Source organism: Sturnira hondurensis, unplaced genomic scaffold (genome assembly GCF_014824575.4).
Source record: "Sturnira hondurensis isolate 20B ecotype Veracruz unplaced genomic scaffold, ASM1482457v3 Scaffold0008723, whole genome shotgun sequence".
Lineage (NCBI taxonomy): Eukaryota > Metazoa > Chordata > Mammalia > Chiroptera > Phyllostomidae > Sturnira > Sturnira hondurensis.
In genome coordinates, this window is record NW_028081354.1 from 3,163,571 (window position 1) to 3,189,265 (window position 25,695).

General features: G+C 36.2%; 1 protein-coding gene across 1 annotated transcript in view; it reads right to left on the reverse strand.

Moving 5' to 3' along the window:
* The window catches only part of GRM7 (glutamate metabotropic receptor 7), an 888,187-nt gene that overhangs the window by 415,809 nt on the left and 446,683 nt on the right, over positions 1-25,695 (reverse strand). The window contains exons 3-4 of the mRNA XM_037055712.1: positions 23,373-23,514; positions 13,748-13,902 (exon numbers count right to left, since the gene is read on the reverse strand). Coding sequence (XP_036911607.1) covers positions 13,748-13,902; positions 23,373-23,514 — 297 coding nt within the window. The remainder of the gene's footprint in view (positions 1-13,747; positions 13,903-23,372; positions 23,515-25,695) is intronic.

A 25,695-nucleotide genomic window follows, 5' to 3' on the forward strand; every position in this document is an offset into this window, starting at 1 on the left:
GTAATCCTTATTAAAATACCAGTAACATATTTCACAGATATGGAGCAAATACTTCAAAATTTATATGAAAATGTAAATAATCCCAAGTAGCTGCAGCAATTTTAAGAAAGAAGAACAAAGAAGGAAGAATCACAATACTTGATATCAAACTGTATTACAAGGCCACTGTAATCAGCCTGGTACTGGAACAGGCACATATATCAATGCAACAGAATAGAAAGCTCAGAAATAAACACAGGTCTCTATGATAAAATAATATTTGACAAAGGGGGCAGAAGAATAAAATGGAATAAAAATAGCTTCTTCAACAAATGCTGTTGGGAGACCTGGACAGCTATGTACAAAAAAATGAAATTTGACCACCATTTTACGCCATACACAAAAATAAACTCATGATGGATAAAAGACTTAGATATAAGTCACAACTCCATAAAAGTCCTAGAGGAGAACATTGTCAGGAAAATCTCAAATATTCCACACAGCAATATCTTCACTAATATGTCCCCTACAGCAAGGGACATATAGGAAAGAATAAACAAATGTGACTTTATCGAAATAAAAACCTTCTTCATGGCTAAAGAAAACAGCAAAATGAAAAGGGAACCAACTCTAGGGCAACATATATTTGCAAATGATACCTCAGACAAGGGTTTGATCTCCAAAATATATAAAGAAGTCACACGACTCAACTTCAGGAGAACAAATAACCCAATTAAAAAATGGGCAAAGGCCCTGGATGGTGTGGCTCAGTGGGTGAATGCTGGTCTGTGATTTAAAGGGTCGCTGGTTCGATTCCCAGAATAGGTCACATGCCTGGGTTGTGGGATAGGTCTCCAGTAGGGGGCATGTGAGAAGCAACCACACGTAGGCGTTTCTTTCCCTTTCTTTCTGTCTCCCTTCCCCTCTCTAAAAAGTAAGTAAATAAATATTTTTAAAAATAAGTAAAAAATAGTCAAATGACCTGAACAGACACTTCTCCAAGTAGAACATACAGAGGACCCAGAGACATGAAAAGATGCTCAGCATTACTTGCCATCAGAGAGATGAAAATCAAAGCCACAAACAGATATCACTTCACACTAGTCAGAATGGCCATTGTAAACAAATGAACAAACAATATATGCTGGTGAGGTTTTGGAGAAAGGGGAGCCCTAGTACACTGCTGGTGGGAATGCGGACTGGTCCAACCACTATGGAAAACAGTATGGAGTTTCCTTGTAAAACTAAAAATGATCTACCTTTTGAACCAGCAATTCCATTGCTGGAATTATACCCTAAGAATCCTGAAACATCAATTCAAAAGAACCTATGCACCCTAATGTTCATAGCAGCACAATTTATAATAGCCAAGTGTTGGAAGCAACCTAAGTGCCCATTTATTAGTAAAGGAGTGGATAAAAAATTATGGTACATTTACACAATGGAATACTATGCAGCAGAAATAAAGAAGGGTCTCCTGCCTTTCACAGTAGTATGGATGGATCTGGAGACCATTATGCTAAGTGAAATAAGCCAGGTGGTAAAAGACAAATACCATACGATCTCACCTATAAGTGGAACCTAATCAACAAAACAAACAAGGAAGCAATATATAACCAGAGAGAAAGAAATAAAGAATAAACTGACAGTAACCTTGGGGGATGTGGGAGGGTAATAGGGGGAAAGGGGAGAAAGGTCATCGAGGAAGATGTATAAAGGATCCATGGACAAAGCCGAAGGGGTATAGGATCAAGGCTGGGAGGTGGGGATGTTCAGGGTGGGAGGGAGTGATGGGTGTACAATGGAGACAACTGTACTTGAATAACAATAAAAAAGTGAAAGAAAGCAAAATATGTATAATATCTATATAAAGAAAACTACAAAATGTTGATGAATGAAATCAAAGAAGAACTAAGTAAACGTTCATGAATAGGAAGACTCAATATTGTCAAGATGTTAGTTTTCTCCAAGTTGATCTATAGATACAATGTATCTATAGAAAGCCCCACAAGTTATTTTATAGATACAAACAAAATTATTCTACATTTTATAGAGAAAGGCAAAAGACCCAGAATAGCCAATATTGAAAGAGAAAAACAAGTTGGAGAACTGAAGCTACTTAACTTCAAGAATTAAGTTGTAAAACTAAAAATGTGGGAGGGGGTAACAGGGGGAAAGGGGAGAAGGGTTATCAAGGAAGATGTATAAAGGATCCATGGACAAAGCTGAAGGGGTATAGGATCAAGGCTGGGATAAAACTCACACTACTTTTCACAATTAAAAATAGAACTGTTTTATGACCCAGTGAGTCCACTTCTAGGAATTTACCTGAAGAAAACTGAAACACTAATTCAAAAGAATATGCACCCTATGTTCATTGCAGCATTACTTACAATAGAAAAGATTTGGAAGTGGGTGAAGTGTCTTATAAGTAGATGAGTGGATTAAAAAGATGTGGTAGTTTTACACAATGTAACACTGCTCAACTGTAAGAAAAAAGGAACTCCTACCCTTTGTGACAGCATGGATGGACCTGGGAAGCATTATGCTATATGAAATAAGCCAGTCGGAGAAACATAAGTACCATATGACTTCATTCCTATGTAAAATCTAATGAACAAAATGAACTAAAAAGCAAAATAGAGACAGACTTATAGAGAGCAGACTAACAGCTGTTGAAGTGGGGGTGAATTGGGGTTCTGGGTGGAGGTTGGAAGGATTGAACAAAAAATTAAATTAAAATAAAATACCTATGGCCACCAAAAATTAGTATACAACTCCAGTAATCAATATAATGTTATATCTGAGAAATAATAGACAAATAAAAATAAGTCAATAGAACAGAATAGAGGGACCGAAACAGACCCCCATAGATATAGTTATGTCTTTGTCTTTGAAAAAGAAGCAAAGGCAATATACAATGGAGCAAAGACAGTCTCTTCCACAAATGATGCAGAAATAACAAGACATCTACATGTAAAAAATTTGAATGTAGACATAGACTTTACACCCTTTATATAAATTAAGTCAAATGAATTATAAACCTAAATGTAAAATACAAATGATAAAAGTCTTAGAAGATAACATAGAAGAAAGTTCAGATGACCTTGGGTACAGCGATGCCTTTTGAGATACAACACCAAAGATATAATCCATAAAATAAACACTTTATAAGTCTGACTTTGTTAAAATTAAAAACTTCTGATCTATAAAAGAAAATATGAAGAAAATTTGAAGGCAAGGCACAGACTAGAAGAAAATATTTGCGAAAGACACATCTGATAAATGACTATTAAAAATATTCAGAGAAGTCTTAAAAATCAACAATAAAAAAAGAAACTGACTTAAATAATGAGCCAAAGATCTTAATATCTACCTTACCCACTAATATATACAAACAATAAACTAGTACATGAAGAGATGTTTTGCAACATGAAAATTCAATTAAAAGAACAATGAGATATCACCATTAAAATCTTGAATAATGACAACACCAAATTTTGGTGAGTATGCAGAATAACTAAAACTCTCATCCATTGCTGGAGAAAATAAAATGGTACAGCCACTTTGGAAGATGGTTTGGCAGTTTCTTTAAAAAGTAAACATAGCCTTATCACAGGACCCAATAACTGTGTTTCATGGTATTTACCCAAATAATTTGAAATGTTATGTCCACACAAAACCCTTCACATTGATATTTACAGCAGCTTTGTTCATGATCCCACAAATGTGGAAGCAACCAAGATGTTCTTTAGTACTGAATAAATTAGTAAACTGCGATGCATCCAGCCATGGAGGAAACTCAAATGCATATTACTCAGTGAAAGAAGCCAATCTGATAAGGCTACATACTGCATGATTCCAATAATATGACATTCTGGAAAAGGCAAAGCTATGGAAAGAATAAAACATTCTGTGGTTATTAGACTGGGGTATGTGTGTGTGTGTGTGTGGTGGGATGGCAGTGGTGGAGATGAGTACAAGCAGAACATAGAGGATTTTTAGGGCAATGAATATATTCTGTATGACCTTTCAATGATGAATATATGTCATCACACATTTGTCTAACCCCCTAGGCTATACAACACCAAGAGTAAACCCTAAGGTAAACTACAAACTTCCAGAGCTTAATACCCAGCAAAGCAGGTTCATATTTGTAAATATGTACACACACGCACACACTCACAGTCTGGTGAATGATGTTGATAATAAGGAAGCTATGCATGTGTACAGCATATGTGAAAATAGGAGCATGTGGGAAATCTCTGTACCTCCCTCTCAATTTTATTGTACATCTAAAACTGCTTTAAAATAAAGTCTTAAACAGATCACTATTTTGTAAAATCCATTTATTTAACAAATATTTTTGAGAGTCTATTATTTTATAGAGGCATTATTCAAATGCTGGGTACACAGATGTGATGAAGGCAGATGTACCATTAAGTATATCTTAGGTGGCATGTAACAAAATATCTAACTTAAAAGTGGCTTAAAGACAAGGAGCAACATGAGAGTTCAGTGAAAAATGCCCTAGAGATGAGCAGGCAAGCTGCATTATTCTCTCTCTGGCCCCTCCTCCACAGGCAGCAAGGCTGGGCAGCCAGGAGGGTTACCCTGCTCAGGTGTATGTCTAAGTCCCTACCCCCTTACAACCTAACAGCTGCACCAAGACAAAGAAATATGGCCCAAATGAAAAAAAAAAAAACAGAGCAGAACCTCAGAAAGAGAACTAAGCAAGGAGGAGATCGCCTACTCATCTGATGGAGAATTTAAAGCCCTAGTGATCAAAATACTCACATATCTGATTGAGCTTGGTCAAAAAATGAAAGAAAAAAAAAACAAATGAAGGATACCCAAAGTGAAATAAAGCAAAATGTTCAGGGAACCAACAATGACAGAAAGGAAATCACAATTCAAGGCAATGATTTGGAACAAAAGAAAGAAAAAAAAGCATCCATCCAGAAGAAAAAAACAAGAATTCAAAAAAATGAAGAGAGATGTAGAAACCTCTGGGACAGCTTGAAATGTTCCAATATCCAAATTATAAGGGTGCCAGAAGAAAAAGAACAACAGCAAGAAATTGAAAACTTATTTGAACAAATGCTGAAGGAAAAGCTCTGTAATCTGGTGAAGGAAATAGACTTCCAGGAAATCCAGGAAGCCCAGATAGTCCAAAAGAAGTTTGACCAAAAGAGGAACACAACAAGGCACACCATCATTAAGTTACCCAAGATTAAAGATAAAGAAAAAATCTGAAAAGAAGCAAGGGGAAAGGTGACAGTTACCTACAAAGGGGTGCCCATTAGACTATCAGCTGATTTCTCAAAAGAAACCTTGCAGGCAAGAAGGGGCTGGAAAGAAGTATTCCAAGTCATGAAGGTCAAGGACCTGCATCCAAGATTACTCTATCCAGCAAAGCTTTCATGAAAAATGGAAAGGCAGATAAAGTGCTTCCCAGATAAGGTCAAGTTAAAGGAATTTATCAGCACTGAGCCATTATTATATGAAACATTAAAGGCATTTATCTAAGAAAAAGGAGACAAAAATATGAAAAATAAAATGACAACACACTCATGACTATCAACAAATGAACCTAAAAGAAAAGAAAAACAATGAAAACAAAAACTAAGCAAACAACCAGAACAGGAACAGAATCAGAGAAATGGAGATCACGTGGAGGGATTTCGGTGGGAATGGAGAAGGGAGAAATGGGGAAAAAGGTACAGGGAAGAAGAATCATAATTAGTAGGCATAAGATATATGGGGACAGATAAAAATGGTATAGAAAACAGAGGTCTCAAAGAACTTCTATGTACGACACTTGGACATGGACTAAGGGGGCAGGACATGCCGGAGGGTTGCGGGGGCATGGTGGAGGGGGGATAAAGGGGGAAAATTGGAAAATCTGTAATAGCATAATCAATAAAAATACTTTTAAAAAAGACAAGGAACAATTTTTTCTCACATAAGAAGAAATCCTGAGGTAGTTGATTCAAGGATTGGTTCCACAGTTTAAGCAGGTCATTACAGGCCTGGCTTTTTCCATCTTTGTTCTCTGCTTTCCTCTGCTGTCAGCATTTTCTCCCACATTGTTAGTATGACTGCCACAGCTCACTGTATCCTGTCCTCACAAGATAACATGACAAAAATAGGAAAAGAGGGCAAGGCCTTTCCTCCTTGTGACAAGGGTGACCACACACCCTGTTTTGCCTGGAACATCACAGTTTTTGCCCTTTTTCTTCTGAAGTGACCTGGATTGGACAATAAGTTTATATTACTAATCTACTGACAGTTTTTTTTTTAATTTTTAAAGGAGAAAAATACTTCCAGGAAGCTCCTTCAAAAAATGTCCCCATGAGTCCCAGTGGTCAGGATTAAGTCACCTGCTCATGCTCTAATGCAGGAAAGTTTGGCTAAGTGAGCATTTGATATTTTAAAACTTCACAGCCACTGGTGGCCTTTATGAACCAAAAAGAAGTGGGAGAGAATGGCTGTTGGGTGAAGAATCGAGTGTCAGCCAAGTGGCCACTCTACATTCTCACAGAAGTGACTGGGATTTCCACAAGCTTCATAACCTGCAAGAATACATATATCCCCCCCCTCCCCACCCAAGGCACAAGACACTTTCCATGTAGGTCATGTAGAATGTCTACTTAAGGGTGCCATGTACATTCTCATGACCAAGCTAACTGAATAGCTTTCTATTTCAGAGGTATTGCTAAATTCCTGTGGGCTTTTTCTGGGCACAGCAGCATGGCCAGGGCTCTGCCAAACACCATGTTTTCTACTTACTGGAATTCCCTACTTTGTACTGTGGCCAAGGCTTTGCTCACAGTTTCAAAGCTGTTCAGAGATCTGTGGCGAAGTCGAGGGGAATGGCACTCTTGTCATATGTTGTGCTGTGAGCAAGTTCCAAAGCATGACTCCTGTTGTCTTAATAGCTGACAAAGTGTTTAGTCAACCGGAGTTTGAGGTGGACAAGAATTGTGTTCACCAGTATTCATTTGTCCTTTATGTCATGTCCATGCACAGGTATCCTCTAAGACAAATCTTGCTTTGATTAGCCTTTGCCAATAAAATGAGAGCAGAAATAATGTGCATCTCTTCCAGATAAAAGCATTTAGGAATAGTCTACTTGTTCCCTGTGTAATTCATGTGTGAATTCAATAGGTGTTGCCCTGGGAAGAGGGAAGCTTGTGTATTCCTTCTAATGACTAAGACTTTCTTACTGGGTGAGGCCTATTTTGTCATCCTTCCTTTAGAAGTTCTCTCTGAAGGGTCTGCTCAATTCTCAAGCAATTAACTTTATGGAGGGTGATGTGATTAGCATTTCTCAGGTACATTTAAATTCCTAACATAGATTCTAGTTAGTGTCCCCCTAATACAGAAACAGAATAAGTGACTGTACATGCATGTTTCATGAGCAGAATGGATGCTGTATGCCTGAGAGGGTGAGATTAGGAAGAAGGCTGAGGTGATGAGGGAAGGAACACATCACAGGGTAGATGGGACTTATGGTGGGTTTTGGAGAATGTATAAATTTCACTGGAAAGTGATAAAGAGGGGAGAGAAGAGAAGAAATATTTGTGAGGTAAATAGCATCCTTGGAAAGGATGTAACACTTTCTATAGATCTAAAGGATGTAACTCATCTCTAAGACGTTTTCATGCAGGCCTCTCTAAGAGGTGGGCTCGAGATTGGAGTTAATACCCTTCCATCACAGTAGCTGTGAGAAAGAGAGAGAGAGAGAAAGAGAGAAAGGAGGGAAGAAAACACTTCTTTCTTGAAAGTTTTAGTAAGCCTTTAGGAACTAGATAACATAACCATGGTCTGCCTTGGGTCATATACTGGCTCCAAAACAATCTACAGTGGCCAGAGTTGTGATGGGAGATGAGTTCTGTGCCTGCTCCCAGGGCCAAGAGTCAGTCCCATCAGAACCACATGGGCTGATAGTAGAGTGTGGAGTTTCCAAGGTGAAAATGTGGGGCTGTAACAAGAAGAGGGAATGGATGCTGGGTGAGCAGACATAATAATCACTCATAAAATGTTTCCCCTAGAAGGGACCTTAGGGGTAATTTAGTTGAAATCTTTCATCTACAGGTGAGAAGATTAAGTCTCAGAAAAGGAAACTCCAAATGAAAATAGATTGGAAACTTTATAACTTAATATAGTGGGACACAAAACTAGTCAGTTAATCAAAAATTTCTATCTTAGCAATGAATTATTAAAAATACACAATTATATCAAATGTTTGAACTCAAAACAAAAAACACACACACACAGAATCACTTGTCAATCATCTAATGTGAGATCAAGGTATTATTATTAGTGACTAGGCATCACCTAATTGGCCTCCCCATTATAAAATTGAAAACTATCAATTATAATAAAACTCAGTTTTGTGGTATTTAAAGTGAAATGAAAAATTAAAGGTAACTGCACAGTCACCTAAGTGCAGGATTTTTATAATGTTTATGATTTCCCTTCAAGTTTACTGTTGCCTTGCTCACAACTAATAGTGGCTACCATTACCTAATATTTCCAAAGTTTTATTTGAAATACCATCTCTATATCTTTCTCTCTCCACTAATTTCATTGGTTTACATGAATTTTAATTACATTAAATAATTATGGTAATGCCTACAGATTACTGGGATAAATACCTTAGGATTAAAAATTGCTAGATCTTGGTAGCCAACAATCTAACCGATGGGATGTTGTAGAGATCAGGCTGTTAGAGTGTTCAGTGTACTGGGCATCAGACAGTACATCTTTCAGCGAGAATGGATATTTTATATCTTTGCTGGTTATGAACTGAATTGTGGCCAGTTAAGTGAAATTAGCTGAGACAGCATCTGACCCATCAGACAAGAGACGGCGTGGCTTCAAACTGGGGACTGTACACATGTAAAACAACTCCAAGTTCATTAATTGTCCTCAGATCTGCTTAGATATCTAGGTTGCAGATGTCTGTTTACCTGTCTTACCTCTTTCTCAAGGTCAATCACCTCAACTTTAAAAATCACAGGAAAAATAAAATGCTATCATTCTTCACACAGATATTCTCACCCTTCTGCTTTGCTTGCTCTCTCTTCCTCAGCCCATTCTACTCATAAATGCAGCACGGTCGGCAAAGAAAGTGCCCACTGGAAAGTCTAAGACAAACTGAAGCACTTTCTAACTCCTGGGGACTCAGAACTAAGGCAAATCATCTGATTGAGCCATTGTGCCAGTCTGGTATAGTAAGTCCTTCTAAAATCGAAATGAAAGTCAAGACAGACAAAGAAGGCAAGAGGCATACTTCCAAGGGAAGGAAAAGAAAAAAGTGCACAAACCCACATTTGACATTTCTGGTGAGATCCTGAGTTGGAGAGTTAAGTGCATTTTTCTACTAAATGTCTTAGGAAAAAAGTCAAAGAGACAAACCATTTTGGATGAATATTTCCCCATCCTAAGGAAACTTCAAATCATACAAATATTCAGTCCTTTGCATATTTGGGTATTACAGACAAATGCAGATATAGTAGACAAGAAAAGGTAAACTTAGCATTTTAAAAATTTACTATGTTGTAGGTCCTATAATAATTGCTGAAGGTATGGGAATAGAGATAGACAATCACAGGGAACCCACAGGCTCTAGGCACTGCCCTCAAGGTTCAGAATCTAGTTGTAAGAGCTGCGTGCAAATGCGAGCATGACTGACATTTGCTGTAGCGGGGGCATGTGGCACAGTCTGAACTGGGGAAGCAATGAGTTTGATTTTGCAGAGTAGACTCACTCTAGGAAAAGCAGCTAGTCTTTTAAAAAGATTAATGATTTTATCTGTCTTGAAGAAATAATTTATTTTCCAGATCAATAAGAAATAGGGAAATGAGAAATCTTAGTAGGTTTGGGCGATGTAAGGATCCGATAGGAACATGTGCTGGGAATCTAGAAGAGCCCAGAGAGGCTTGAGCTAGTGAGCTGTGTCCACGTCCTCTCTGACTTTACTTTGACCTGCATCAGATCCGGGCTGTCTGGTCTCTCCTCTTCTTCCTGCACAGTTACATCTCTGCAACTTACAAGCTGGTCTTTAAGGGAATGCATTTTAGAGTCATTATGCTAATATGATATTTTCCTATTTATATATCTTTATCACCTGCCACCTGTACACTAAGACAGCAACTTCATGAGAGCAGGAACCTGACTAGATTGTCACCTGCTATATATCTCAGTGTTTAACTTCATGCCTAACACCTTGCTAGGGCTTATAAGCAGTTCTGAAAAGCTTAGTGAAAGAAATCGTCATGACATTGATATGCACCCTTCTAACTGCACTCTTATTGAACAATGCCACAGGTCTAAAAGGCACGTGCATCACATAGAATTAGTAGCATGGTTCAAAGCAATACATCCTTTCTTGACATTTTTCTCCCGTTCACCTAACAGAACCCTACGATGCATGGTGCATTCCAGGGAATCAAGGCAGGCTAAAGCAGAGCATATCCAAATAGGAGACATGAATATTTTGGTTCAGTTCTTCATAGCTTTCATCTTGATGATTTCAGGAAAATATATCAAGCATTCACTGCAATCTTGAGTGAAAAAGCATGAAATAACTACCTTTGTATGCTGGGTCCAGAGCACTTTTTGTGTTTTCTAACATATACTGCTGACTTAGTTCAGAGAACAAGTTATTCCACACACCCATTTGAAAACCATCTACCAATCGTCAGAGCCATTATAGTTAGCCCTGAAAATCCACCCTTCATTACACAAGCTCCCTAATGTTAGTGATTATGGCACAGATGAAAAGATGCTGGCTCATGATCCTCACTAGCTGTAATCAGAGGATGTCTAGGACAGCCTACTTGCAGAGAGCCAAGCACCTTGGAGGACAGAGTAGAGAGTGACTTGGGCAGTTGTTTTTTTTTTTTCCTCTGTGGGCTTGCTGGAGGCTGGAGAGGATGACAGAGTCCTAGTTAATGGGGCAACAGAAGAGAGGAATATACCAGTGATCTCTTGGCTCAGCAAGCAATTCAGGGACAGTAAAAATTACAGAATTGTTTTGGCTCAGGAGCTGGAGGAGTGCTGCCAAGTGCTGGAGACATTCTGAGATCTCCCACGAAGCACCAGGCAGCCAGAGGGGCCACAGTGAACTGTCTGGGCACAGTTCCTATCATCATCAAACTGAAAAGGAAATAAACGACACCCTTGGATAGGAAACACAAAAGCCCTTTTTCTCCCTGTAAATAAAGAATAAACACAGATAGAAGATAAAAGAAGATGGACACTACTCTCACAGAGGCAATGTAGTTGCTAACACTTTGGCCTAAGGTAATTTCTTGTTAATTATTCACACAGATACAGAAACTAAACAACAAAAAATTCAGATGTTTGCATAACATCTTCAAAATATGGATCTAAAGAAAAATGTTTATTATTGATTGACCTTTTCCTATTTACATATGAAGGTATAGCATTATATAACACAAAGATAAAGGAATGTAGCAATATTATAAGTATTTGGATGATGCTCCAACCATTAGAATTCAATATGAAACATCCTCAAAAAGTTAAGGAAAAAATAGGCAGGGAAAAAGAGTTTATTTGCCCATAATACAATATACTGCACTTACAGTGTCACTTGAGATATTTCATTGCTTTTTCAGAAATCTTGGTGCAATTGATGCATTTCTTTTTTCATTTCCTTAGGATTGACACTGTAAATGCATGGGCACAATCTTGATGTTCCATCTCCTAAGTTAGTGAACAAATCTTGGCTGTACTTTGTAGCAATAGGAAGAAAATATGGCTAGATAGAAGTCACAACACTTCTAAACAAATGAAAATCATCACTATTTTATCTGGGTAGGAGTGGAGAGTTTTGCATGAAGATTTGCTGCCTTGACACATTTCAATAATATTTTCATAGATAATAACATTTCTCTCCCATTTAACGGTTGAGACCACATTTTTGGAAGATTCGGGATGTGGTTTTGTATATAATTGATTAACACTGTGTATCCCTAAATATACATGTAAAAATGTATTTTGTTTCAAGAATTTATAAAACTTTTGAGATACTAATTTCCCAAAATGTCTTGAACCTGGGGCTAGTAATTATGGAGTGTGGACATTTGTGTCCGCGTGGCATCTATAGCTTAGGCACAGAGAGGACCACGGTAGAGATGCTTTAACCTGTCGCTTTCCTTAGAGTCTCACTCCACTCTCACATGTCATTCCCCAACAGAGACACCTGAGTGAGTCTTCTTACCCGCTCTGATCACACCCCACTTACATCTACAGATGCTGCACAGGATTTCAGAATAAAGTACAAATTCCATAGTGTAGTTTCCAAGATTCTTCAACTCTGGCCAATTTCTCCACCAGGTTTTATGCCAGGTTTTTATGCAGTCTGCAATTCTTCCATCCACCCAGGCACCCAACCACTGAAAAATCTGCTATATCTAGGCCAAGATCTAGGTGTTAAGGGTACCATGGTTCATAACAGATACATTTCTGGAGAGAGATATATACAGAGACATTACAAGGGTAGTGAATATGTAGGATACTATGGAAGAAATAGAAAGCTCCTTTCTCAGACTTGGCTGGGCAGAATGGTCACAGACATCTTGCAAGGAGAATTAATATCTAAGCTGACACCCAAAGGATAGAAAGGAGTCACTCAGCCAAATACTGTATCATGGGATATACTAGGAGAGGGAAGGGTTTTCCTAATACCCTGTAAAGGGGAACATTTGTAAAGAACTAGAAGAATTTTAGGATGACTATCATTGCAAGACCATGCTGCAGAATGAGTTATTTACATTTACCCAATGCACCCTGCCTGCTTCTTCACTCCCCTGGTCTTACCTCCTAGTTTAGAAGCTTCTGCTGGGGCTTCTTCCATGATCTTTCTGATGAGTTCTAAGGCACCCCTCTATGTTTCACCTCTTCTCAGGAGTCTTCCCCAACCACAACATCACCACCTTAGAGAAACTTCCACAGTACCTGCTTTGTGCCTTGGGACATCTATTTTATATTGCACTAGGATGTTGCACATGTTACATAATCATGACTACTTTCTGACGCCTACATTCAGGTCTGTAAGCTTTGAGGGTAAGCATTGTTGTACTCATCTTGTTTTACTAGCTTAGCAAAGAAGAAGGCATACCATAGATACTCAAGTTTTTTTTAACAAAAAGGACTGGAGAGAGTTAAAACATCTTATATTCTTGTGCCTTTCTGCAAATGTATTGGTTTAGGGAGTAAAATAGGAACTGTTCTCCAGACACGTACTAGGAAATGAAATTAGTTCCAAGCTTCCTAGTGAACGCATGAAGGACTTGTGGGATTGTTATGTCCCCGGATAACACAGAAAAGCAACAGCGACAGAGCCACAACCCAGCTTGTTTTAAAAGGCGTTCACAGACCGTGCAGACTTCTAGGGAGAATAATTAACTAGATTGGAGCAGAAACAGAATAGAAAGAAATGCAAATATTTGATCTCTTTTTTAGTGAAAGGATAGAGTGGCGTTTAATGTGCAAAGCATGTTTTAGGGCATGTTTGGAGACCTGGCCCACCAGAAAAGAAGCACAAAGCAGGATATCAGCAGAGGAGTTCCTTTTCTTTGCAGTGTCTTCTTTTAGAAATAATTTTTTCTTTTCATATTAAAGGAGAGCGTAAATTGTGACAATGTCAAATCCTCAAAGAGACACATGCGTTAAACACCCTACACAGCACCAGCCACTTTCTTAGCATATCATAAACTGATAAAACCCCTACCTTCTATGGTTGCTCGCTTGGGCTGAATGGTGATGGCTCCTTCTGCAATATCTTCATGCTGGTAGAGTGGGTTTACTTTGGATCCCCAGCTGTCTGAGCCCACCCAAAGAAAATGACCCACTTGGTCGGCTCTTTTGGCTGCTGCAAGGATCTGCCTGCAGAAAGGAACACGAAAAATTATGTTATGACAAAGAACAGCTGTTGAATGTATGCAAATTAGGAATCAAGCAGAAGGAAAGCAAGCTACTATTCCTCAAAGAATAAATAATTAAAGCCAAAAAAGTAAGCCAAAAGGACGTATAACCTTAATATATAAAGAGATTTTGTAAACCAATAAGGAAAATCATCAAAGCAGCTTGAGGAAAATAAACAAAGACAACAGATAAAAGGAGAATTATGAATGACCAATAAGCTGGTCATTTACACTCATTAGAAAGGAGAAACACATGAATTAGAACAAGGGATCAAATTCACTCTTTGCATTGGCCAAAATGTTTGTTTTATTTTGTGTTTTGAGTTTGGCATAGGACTGGAGAAATGCGCACTCTCATTCACTGCTGGTGAATGAGAAAGCAACATGTCGGTCTTAAGGGAGGGTTTTAAATTATTAATTAAAATGTACAGAACTTCAGATTAAGCTTGAAAAAACATACAACCAATGTTTATAAGTAAAATTATTTGTGTGTATATGTGTATAAAGGGTCACTAGGCATTTGAATACTAATATTCAAATACCCTGGTATTTGAATATTAATCATTATTTATACCATTTATTTGTAGAATTTAACTTCCACACAAAAACTTTTGTTTGTGTTACTTATGATACAAAGGTGTACTTGCCAATGTAAAAGTGCTAGTTTAATTAAAAAGAAAAGACTATTTATTCATGGAAAAGTTATTGCAATAATATTTTTAGAAGAACATAGGCTAGATAATAGGTACCTGCATTTATAGAACAGAGAAAGCTACAACTAAAATCACACTGGTGGGTACTATCAAAAGGAGAAGTGGTTTGCTTGCCTCTCAGGACCTGGGGCTACCAAGTACCAGAGAGGTATATGGCTAAATTCAGTAGGAGTAGTGAAAAGATTATGTATAGAATGGCGAAGCAAACAAACAAACCAGGAAACAAACAACAACAACAAACAGGTTTTCTTCTCCTTCTCCCATGCAGGATATGAAATGGTAATTTTCTAACAAATATTTAAGAAATAGGTTCTGATATTGTGAACACCCAAACAGCAGGAGGTTGTGGGTGAACGACTATGAATTAAACATGAGGGTGATGAGGGGGAGGGGGAGGAAGTTAAGGTTACCATTAAGTATTAGAATGATAAGACCCTTTATTAAATTCTGGGAACCAATGGTGTGTTCTCTCAGACAGAAAACAGCTTTTCTGGAAATATCTGAACTACTCCTGAAAAAAAAAATTCTTGATACTGACAGATTCATTAATGGAACTTGACCAGTCCACTGAGAGCCCTACCAGTTGACATGTGCTTAGAACTTTTTAGTATCTTATCCAAATGCGAACTGCTAGAAATCACCCATAATTTTGGAAAACCTCCAACGTAAAAAATAAATTTAAAAAATTTAATAAGGGAAAAACAGTGTGGGTGGGACAGAGAAAATGTATGAATCCCCCCCACCAAAACATATTTAAGTGGGAGTTATCATATCTCTGATCAAGAGCAAGATAGAAACCAAGAAATAAGTTAGTCATAAACAACAGTATGATGATTATAGGGGGGAAGGGATATCAGGGGGTTAAATGGTAATGGGAAAATACAATAAAGAATTAAAAACAGAACAAAAAAAAAAGAAATAGGTCACTTATTAAAAATATGTAATTAAAATTGTTTTAGAAGATAAAAAGAAGAAAATTTCTCCAGGACAGCAAAATCAAAACAAAAGGGAAGAACATAAATGAAAAAAGATAACTGTTTTAAAGAATGAATCTAAGAAGACATATATCCAAATAATAACATTTCCAGAACAATGTGCAGAGAAACTAAAGTAAAATGATTTAATAAATAAAAATGAATACATTGAAAGTACAAACTTTCATATTAAAAAGACTCACCTAGCATAATCTTGAGAAAACACAAGCATGTCATAAAATTCAAGATTTTTGAAAATAATGAGGCTATCTTAAAAACTTTGAAGAGATAGCATAATCAATAAAATATATTTTTAAAAACTTTGAAGAGAAAATAAGGACTCACACACAGACATAAGAAAAATTTCTTATTTTTTCCTCTGTGTTCCTCACAGAGGAAAAAAGTGAGAATGGTGGAGCAATGTCACACAAATTCTGAAGAAAAAATATTTTATAATTTATAATTCTAATATGCAACACATAAGGAATTCCAATACAAGTAGAATGAACATGATCAGTGGATATTACAGATTTTTCCATCCAAAATTGGAACTTTAAGCTCCCTGCAAGTTTCGGGTTCTATAACTCATTAGTCACCATAGCTATTTCCTGTGTAATTTATGTATCAGGTACAATGTATTTAAAAATAAACATGAGTCCAGACCTTACATTCCCAACTACTAAGTGTGGAGGCAGAATAAGAACATTTTTAGGCATAAAAGACAAAAATGTTTTTCTTCAATTTACCCTTTATTAGAAAATTATTGGCGAGGGCTCCAGTAAAATTAGGAAATAAAGTATGAGTAAAAATTGTAAAAAAACGGAAACATAAAGATACAGAAAGATGGAGATTTCAGGAGGGAAGTACCCAAGAAAAGTAATGACACAGATTATCTTACATACGAACAATCATGTAAACACTAATTTATAGTAAGTGAAAATCTGATAGAGTGATGTTAGGGCAATAAGAGAACAAATTGAGCCAAATTCTACCTAACATAAAAGTAATTAATAAATAATATTTAAAATTAATAATTCAAAAATTATAGTATAGGCATATTATGCACAAAGACTTAAAGAAATAGCTTAAAGAATTAAAATTGTTGCTCAAAGAGAATGAGTTCAAGGAGTTTAGAGGAAGAGGACAGGAGTGCAATGTTTTGAATCAACATTGCTTTAGTCATATTTTCAAAAATATGAATGTATTATTTTAATAAAAATAAAATACAATCAATGATTTATAGTTGACCTACAGGTACAGCTTGTATTGATCTACCCAAAGGAAATAAGCAAATGTGCTGCCCAAACTGTATGCTCATTACTGGGGGGAACCTGAATGCAGAGCACAGGGAACTGGTTTAGCAACAACGCATACAAAAAATGGATGGAGAGCAATTAAAAATATACTTAGTGTGATTTCTATAAGGCATTTTTATAAAAGAAAATTTAAATTAAAAAACTGCAAAAGATTGTTCAATTATTATATAATGAAAGCTGGCTGAAAATTTCCTGTATTTGGATATATACACAGTTAAAAGTATAGTGTCATTCATATGAGACCACCAAAAAATATGGACACCATAGGCAGAGGGTGGGCAGGTGAGATAAATGTAATTTTTTTTAGCTTAAATGAATAGAAATAGATACATGAGAAGAATATGTTATTAACAACAGCCATTCATTGAGGAGGTGCTAATGAATTCTGAAGATGAAAAGATGGTGAGAAACTAAGTGGAACAAGAAAGGAAAGGAGAAACTGACATAAATACCAAGAGTATTCATTCACCGTACATATTTATGTAAATCTGTGGGGTTATTTACTGAGATAAATAAGATTAAAACATTTAAAAATACTTGTTTTTTTTAAGTGGAATGTGTATTGCAAAATGAAAGTAAAAATTTTAATGTGATCAAGGTTCTGTTGGGGAAAACTTATGTATGTTTAAAAAGAACTGATTACGAACATTAAACTAGAATTTTTTTTGTGATTATCTCTGAGTGTTAGGATTGCATGTTTTTCAGGGATTCCCTAAAACCCTACTTTGTGATTTTTCTTTCTCACCTTCAATTTTTCTAGATAATCAGAAGGCACAGTAAATTTAAGAGTCCTTATATTAAATAGCAACAGCAAAAACTTCTCCACAGTTTCCAATGGATTTAAACTACCTGTATATTATTTTTATAATCAGAATAAAGTGTCCCAGAAAATAATTCCATCTTGTCTAAAATCCAAATTATTAATACCCATGACTGATTTAACATCTATCTTAGTTTCAAAATCTAGATGCTAATGTCTTCTCACTGCAATTCTCTGACAAAGTATTTGAAATTAATGTTTTAAGAAATCTCAAAAATTTCCATCTACCATATAAATTTCCTGAAAACAGAAGTAACATAACATTGTAGGTCATTAATATTCTTCAGATATCAGTGTGTTTAAGATTATGCTTTGGAAGAAATGTATGTATATTGAATTCTATTGCTGTATTTGAGTTATTATTGCTATCAGTACTATGAATTGCTGTATAAATTCAAAACACACAAGAAGCTCCAACACAAAAAGAATGAGCATAGTTATTTTACATCTTTACATCCGAAATTACACCTCACACTACCTAAAAATCAAGAGTATTAAGGCCAACTCATTACCATTGCTATTTGCAGTAAAACTTTGTGTGCTGTGTATAATGTATTTAAAAATAAACATGAAGCCATACTTTATCAAAGTATTATATATTTACAAATGTGTGAAATCGGTATAAAAAGGATTTATGAAATGATTAAGAAGCATGTCAGTAGAGTTGGCATAAGAACAGACACATAGACCAATGGAACAGAATAGAGAGCCCAGAAAGAGACCCATGTCAATATGGTCAGTTAATACCTGATAGAGGGAGCAGAAACACGAAATTGAGTGAAAATCACCTCTTCAATAAGTAGTGTTGGGAGATCTGGACAAATACATGCAGGAAAAAGAAAGTAGACCACCAACTTATACCAAAATAATATCAAGATGGATAAAGGACTTAAATATAAGGCATGACACCATAAAAATCCTAAAGGAAAACATAGGCAGGAAAATTTTAGACATCCCATGCAGCAATATTTTCAGATATATTCCCTAGGGCAAGGGATATAAAGGAAAGAGTAAACAAATGGAACTTCATCAAACTAAAATCTTCTGCACAGCTAAAGAAAACACCAACAAAATGGAAAAGGAAAGAGCCATATGGAGAAACATATCTGCCGATGATACCTCAGACAGGGGTTTCATCTCCAAAATATATAAAGAACTCACACAACTCCACTCCAGGAAGACAAGAAATCCAATTTAAAAATGGGCAAAGGATCTGAACAGACACTTCTCCAAGGAGTACATACAGAGGGCCCAGAGATACATGAAAAAATTCTCAGCATCACTAGCCATTAGAGAGATGCTAATTAAAACCACAATGAGATACCACCTTACACCAGTCAGAATGGCCATCATAACCAACAAACAACAAATGCTAACAAGGATGTGGAGAAAAGGGAACCTAGTACACTCTTGGTGGGAATGCAGACTGGTGCAGACACTGTGGAAAACAGCATGAGATTTCCTCAAAAACTAAAGATGGAACTGACTTTTGATCCAGCGATTCAACTGCTGGGACTATACCCTAAGAATCCTGAATCACCAATTTGAAAGAACCTTTGTATCACAATGTGCATAGCAGCATTTTTTATAATAACTGAGTGCTGGAAATAGCCTAAGTGCCCATCAATAATTGAGTGGATCAAAAACTGTGGAACATTTACACAATGCAATAGTATGAAGCAGAAAGAAAGAAGTAACTCCTCCCTTCTGTGACATCAGGGATAGACCTGGAGAGCATTATGCTAAGTGAAAAAAGCTAGGTAGTGAAAGACAAATACCATATGATCTCCCTGTAAGTGGAACCTAATCAACACAGCAAACAAAAGAACAAAATAGAACCAGAGACTTGGAAATAAAGAACAAACTGGCAGTAACCAGAGGGGAGAGGGGAGGGGCTAACAAGGGAAAGAAGTGGAAAGGGCAAGCAAAAGAGCAGGAATAGAGGACTCTTGTGCATGTACAATGGGAGGGGATTGACTGTGGGAGAGGGAGGGGTGAATTGGCTGAGAAATAGCAGAAAAGGTGGGACAACTGTAACTGAACAATGATAAAAAAATGAAAAAATCTGGAGCAAAAAGGCAGGATAATATTATGAAAACAAAATCTCTTAAATAACTAAATCAAAAAGTGTAGAAACAAATGTCCTAAGAGCAACAGAATCAGCATTTTAGAAGGAGATCAATAATACATTAAGGGGTGATCAGAAACAGTTTCCATGGAGAGCATGTATACAGTAAACCTTGAAGAACAGATACACTTTCAACGGGTAGAGGAGAGAAGAAACACCATGAACAAAGAAAGGTCATGGTTGGGTAGTGATTAGGACATGTTGGAAAACCAGAATCATGTATTTTGGGTGGAGAATTGGGCAAGTGAAGATGAGGCATAAATGTTAAAATGGAGCCACATTTTAAGGCATCATGAAGTTCAGAAAGGCAAGCATATATTTAAATTGTTAAAAAGTGGGCATTAGATGAGGCATCTTATTCTTCTATTGAATGTCATTTATGGACCATATCCTATGTGCTAAGCACTATAACAGGGACTGAGGATACTACAGGAAGTCAAAAGAGACACCATTATTGACTATATTCCCTATGCTGTACTTTGCATACCCTTAATGACTTTGTAACTACCAATTAGTACTTCTTAATCCCTTCACCATTTTTACCCAGCCCTCCAAAGCCCTTCCCCTCTGACAACCATCGGTCCATACTCTGCATCTATGCATGTGTTTCTATTTTGTTTGTTCATTTTTTTGTTCTTTAGAGTGCACATGTGAGTAAAATCATATGGTATTTGTATTTTTCTGTCATATATCACTTGCCATGATACCCTCTAGGTCCTTCCATGCTGTCACAAATGGTAAGATTTCAATCTTTTTAATGGCTGGTTAATACTCGATTGATAATATAAGTACTGCAACTTTTTAACCCACTCTAAAGTAACATAAAATAATATTGACTGTAAATTGTAATTTAAAACTAAAATAAATAAAAATAATTTTGGTAACAAATGCCATAAATTGGAAGAGGTTCTAGAAGATCAATGTAGCATAGGCTGGAATAAAAAAATGAGACATCATCTCTGTCCTAATGATGCTTATAGTCCATTGGAGAACACAAACACTAAATAAACAATCAAACGATATAAAATGACATCAGTGACACAAACTGTGAAGAATTCGCCAAAGCTTCACTATTTAGAGACGTCAACGTTGTTCAGAAAGCAATAGTAGAGATGGCATTAGGCTGATGAAGTGAGGAAAAAAATGGTGTTCCAGGTAGGTGGACGATAATGTCCAGAGGTCTAGGTGGGAGGAAACACCAATGGCTCCCATGCCTGCAGTGTACAGAAGGTGATGGAGTGGGGACTGAAATAAGGCAGGAGTGGGATGAGGCAGGATCTCCATAAAAACAGCTCAAAAGTATCTCCATTGTGTTGATGAGCGAACTGAGGCCTCAAGAAGTTGGGAAGCAGGGCAGGGGTCAAGACACGTGCGAAAGTGAGACAGTGCTCACGTGAGCAGCATAAAAACTTCAGGTATCCCACCTTCACGTGTAATTCTCTGTCCATTAAACAGCCCTGCAAATCATGATCGGAGCTTCACACTGGCAAGACGGATGGATTCAGAGGCAGCATGAAGGGTACACATGGAGGGGAGACACAGACTGGGAGGCTGGCCGTGATGATAGTGCAATACTCTAAGCTACATAAAACAGTGGGTTGGGCCTTTACACTTTGCCCTTGATAAAAGATAGCAAGCTTCAAATCCAATGGTATATTATATTAAATTGTAGAACAAATATTTAGTAAAACCAACACAACTCTTTCATATCAATACAAGTATAACCTATGTAACCTCTTTATAAGAGAATATTCATATTTTTTAAAGAAGGAACAAATCTTTGTCCTGGAAACTTCCTTACTAGGAATTTATAAGTACATATAATATTTACATATAAAATAATGTATTGGTATATTATACATTTGCATTATATTTATGTTATATATTCACACATATATATGTTACTTCATCATATATGTTTATATTTGTGCACACAGAATTGTTAAAAAAGGAAGTTGACTGCAGTATTATTTAAAATTGCAAATATCTGTAATCAAACTTAAATGTCAATCAAAAGGAAGCAGCTATAGAAATCATAGTACAGATACAAAATTAAATTCTGGATGGCTCCTAACACATAATAGATATATAAGTACTGACATTCAGGGACCCCAAGATAAAATGATAAATAAAGGATAGCAGGGACAAAATGAAGGTGTACACATGGTATGTAGCAGTTTGTGTAAAGTTATAGACTGTTTTAGAAGAATAGGAAAGAAACTGCTAATTAGACAATTCATTTGGAAAGAAGTCGGCTAGGAAACAGAATGAATGACATTTTTCCTTCACCCAAATCTTTTAATATTTTTTGAGTTTTTTATCAGATATAATTATTATTAACTCTAAAAATAAAATAGGAAGGAAGGCAGGGAGGAAGGAAGANAGGGACAAAATGAAGGTGTACACAAGGTATGTAGCAGTTTGTATAAAGTTATAGACTGTTTTAGAAGAATAGGAAAGAAACTGCTAATTAGACAATTCATTTGGAAAGAAGTCGGCTAGGAAACAGAATGAATGACATTTTTCCTTCACCCAAATCTTTTAATATTTTTTGAGTTTTTTATCAGATATAATTATTATTAACTCTAAAAATAAAATAGGAAGGAAGGCAGGGAGGAAGGAAGAAAAAGTATTCTGGACAAGGGTAGCAGTGGTCAGAAAGGAAAGCAGGGGCTATTTATGTTCTAGAAACATTGTTATGGTTAGCTCTAGGTGGCTGGGCCAGGCAAGTAACAAATGAGTAAAAAGAAACAAGTTTTTTTTTTATCCTCACTTGAGGACACCATGCTTATTGATTTTTAGAGAGAGGAGAAGGGAGGGAGAGAGAGCAGAAGAGAGACATGGATGTGAGAGAGAAACATCCACCAGTTGCTTCTCACACTGAGCCCACCACCTAGGTATGTGCCCTGGCAGGGGTTCAAACCCACAGTCTTTGGGTTTATGGGACAATGCTGCAACCAACTGGGCCACATCAGCCAGGACTGTAATCAGATTTTTCACTCCAAGAAGTATCAAGATAAGGAAAGGGAGAGGAAAAAGTAGATTGAGAATGTAGAGCCATAACTTGCATGGTTTTTGAACATATCGAATCTAAAGCTGTAGAGATACATTCAGAATTTGGACATTTTTTCATTTACATTAAGGAGAACCATCTCTGGATAAAAGTCTGTTACATTTGGATATATTTTTAATAAAAGAAACTATAAAAGGTTAGTGGTTTTCTCTTTTTGTAAGTAACTGAATACATCACTTTGCTTATAGGTAGGAAATCCAGGAGAGGACAGCAACATACTGTGGCTTCTATGGCTCACTATAATTAATTACTTGCATAGGGTAGAAAAACTCATGCACCCTTTGCAACTATGTGATTATAGATTTGATTATTTGCTCTCTCTTTCCCCCTTTCTCTGCTGGTATCCTGATCTTTTCGCTTTTCAAAGTATCAACATGCATATTAACAAATTTCACCAGTCATCCTTACTTTATATCCTCATCATTGGCAAAAATCACGATGGCCCTGGAGTTGGGGGTGTCCAGGAGTTGTTTGATAATTCTATCAAAGTCAATGGTCCTGTCTTTGCGCTCCTGGGGTATTCTCACGGACTGGGCAATGCAGAGCCCACCTGTTTAAGAAAGGAAAGCAAAGTGTCAATACAGTTCCTAAAAAGATACTAAGGAAACCAGGGAGAGTAACTGGGGAGGAGGGTATTTTGAATTCTGAGTGCACAGCACTTTCTTGGTGATATTGCTGAATAAGGAAGGCTTAAGTCATTATGCTGAGTCCAAAGTTATTGCTCATACTTGGTGCACCTTCTGTGGTGTGGCACAGCCTCATTCTTTTTGTAATGCACTTGTAAATGTCTAATTATCCTCATGGATATTAATAATTGATTCTGGAGGTAGGTTGAGGATGACAAAGTGAGTGGGAAGTCTTTAAAATGAATGCAATACACTACAATAAAGCAACAATAAATAAACTATAATAATAATAAAAGGAACAGGTAAAACTCATATTTATCTCTGTGACTTCTAGAGTTTGCATTCCAGGATTTTATTATGTTTCCTTCATACCCACACCGACTTATAAAGCTTAGAGCTGATGACATAAATCAAATAAAACAATGACAAAAACACCACTAACAACTATTATAAATCATAAATCATAGTCACAAGTTTTTATCTACCGTGTACTATATGATACCCAAGCCACAATTGTTTTATATGTGTTTTTATTTCATCTTTATAATTTCATAATATGGTATCACTTATTTTATGCTAAGAAAATAAGGGGATTAAAAATTAGTTTACTCCAAATTTCTCAGAGCTGTTACAATATATTAATTCACATCATGAATTTCAAGACAGTGAAATATGAAGCCATTTACTAAGCAACTTAAGCAACTATTGCAAGAAATAAGAGAAAAATACTATAAATAACTTTAGACTAATAAATTCAACAACTTAAATGAAATGGAAGAATTCCTTGAAAGATACCAACTACCAAAACTGAATGAAGAACAGATAACCCAAATAGTCTTATATATATTAAACTACCAAATTCTCAGTTTAAAAAAACTTTCATAAATAAAATATCCAGGCTCAGATGTTTTCAATGATGAATTCTACCAAATTATAAATAAAATATAATGCCATAATCACTTCCAGAAGAGAAAAGGAGAGAAAATAATTCATTTCATAAGGTCTAGGTATTACCCTAGTACCCAAGCCTGATAGATATTATAAAAATATACAAAGATATATTATTCATGACCAGGCTTTCAAAAATATCCCCCAGAACAAATACAGCAATATATAAAAAAGGATAATGCATCATAAACAAGTGGATTTCATCAAAGGAATGTAAGTCTGATTCATTATTCAAAAATCAATCATAATTTTCATATTATCAAAATAAATTAAAAAAATACATGATCACCTCAATACATGCAGAAAAAGCACTTAACAAAATTTTATATACATTATTATAAAAACTATAAAACTTGGATTAGAAAAGAAATTTCTTGGCCTAATAATAGGCATCTATAAAAACATTACAATAAACATCATAATAGTGAGAAATCGCGAATCAAAATTTTCCTTTTTTTAACCACTCCTATAAACATTCCACTGGATATTGTTGTCAGGGAATTGGGGAAAAAAATGAAAGAAAAAGCACACAGATTTCAAAATAAAAAAATAAAAGTGTCCCTACTTGCCTATACCAGGATTGTTCTTGTAGAAATCCTCCTTAAGAAATGGCCTCAAATTTCTTGGAACTAAAAAGTGACTTAAGAAAGGCTGTGGGGTATCAAAATACAGAAGTTAATCCTATGTCTATATACTAAAAACAACGTCAGTGACTATGTCACCCAAAATATAGTGCTTATTTACAAATCTAACAAAATATGTCTAGGACCTATATGTTGAAAAGTCTAAATCATGATGAAACAAAATTCTGAAAACTAATTTAAATAGGCCCTGGCTGGCTCAGTGGATTGAGCGTGGGCCTGCGAACCACATGATCACAGTTCGATTCCCAGTCAGGGCACATGCCTGGGTTGCAGACCAGTTCCCAGCAGGGGACACATGAGAGGCAACCATACATTGATATTTCTCTCCTTTCCTTCCCCTCTAAAGATAAATAAATAAAATATTTTTAAAATAGTAATTTAAATAAATTATCTCCAATTTTATTTATAGATCCAATGTAATCATAATCAGAATCTCAACCTTTAAAAAATATGTCAACAGCTAATTCTAACATTTATACAGAAAAGCAAAACAAACCAGAGTAATCTAAACAA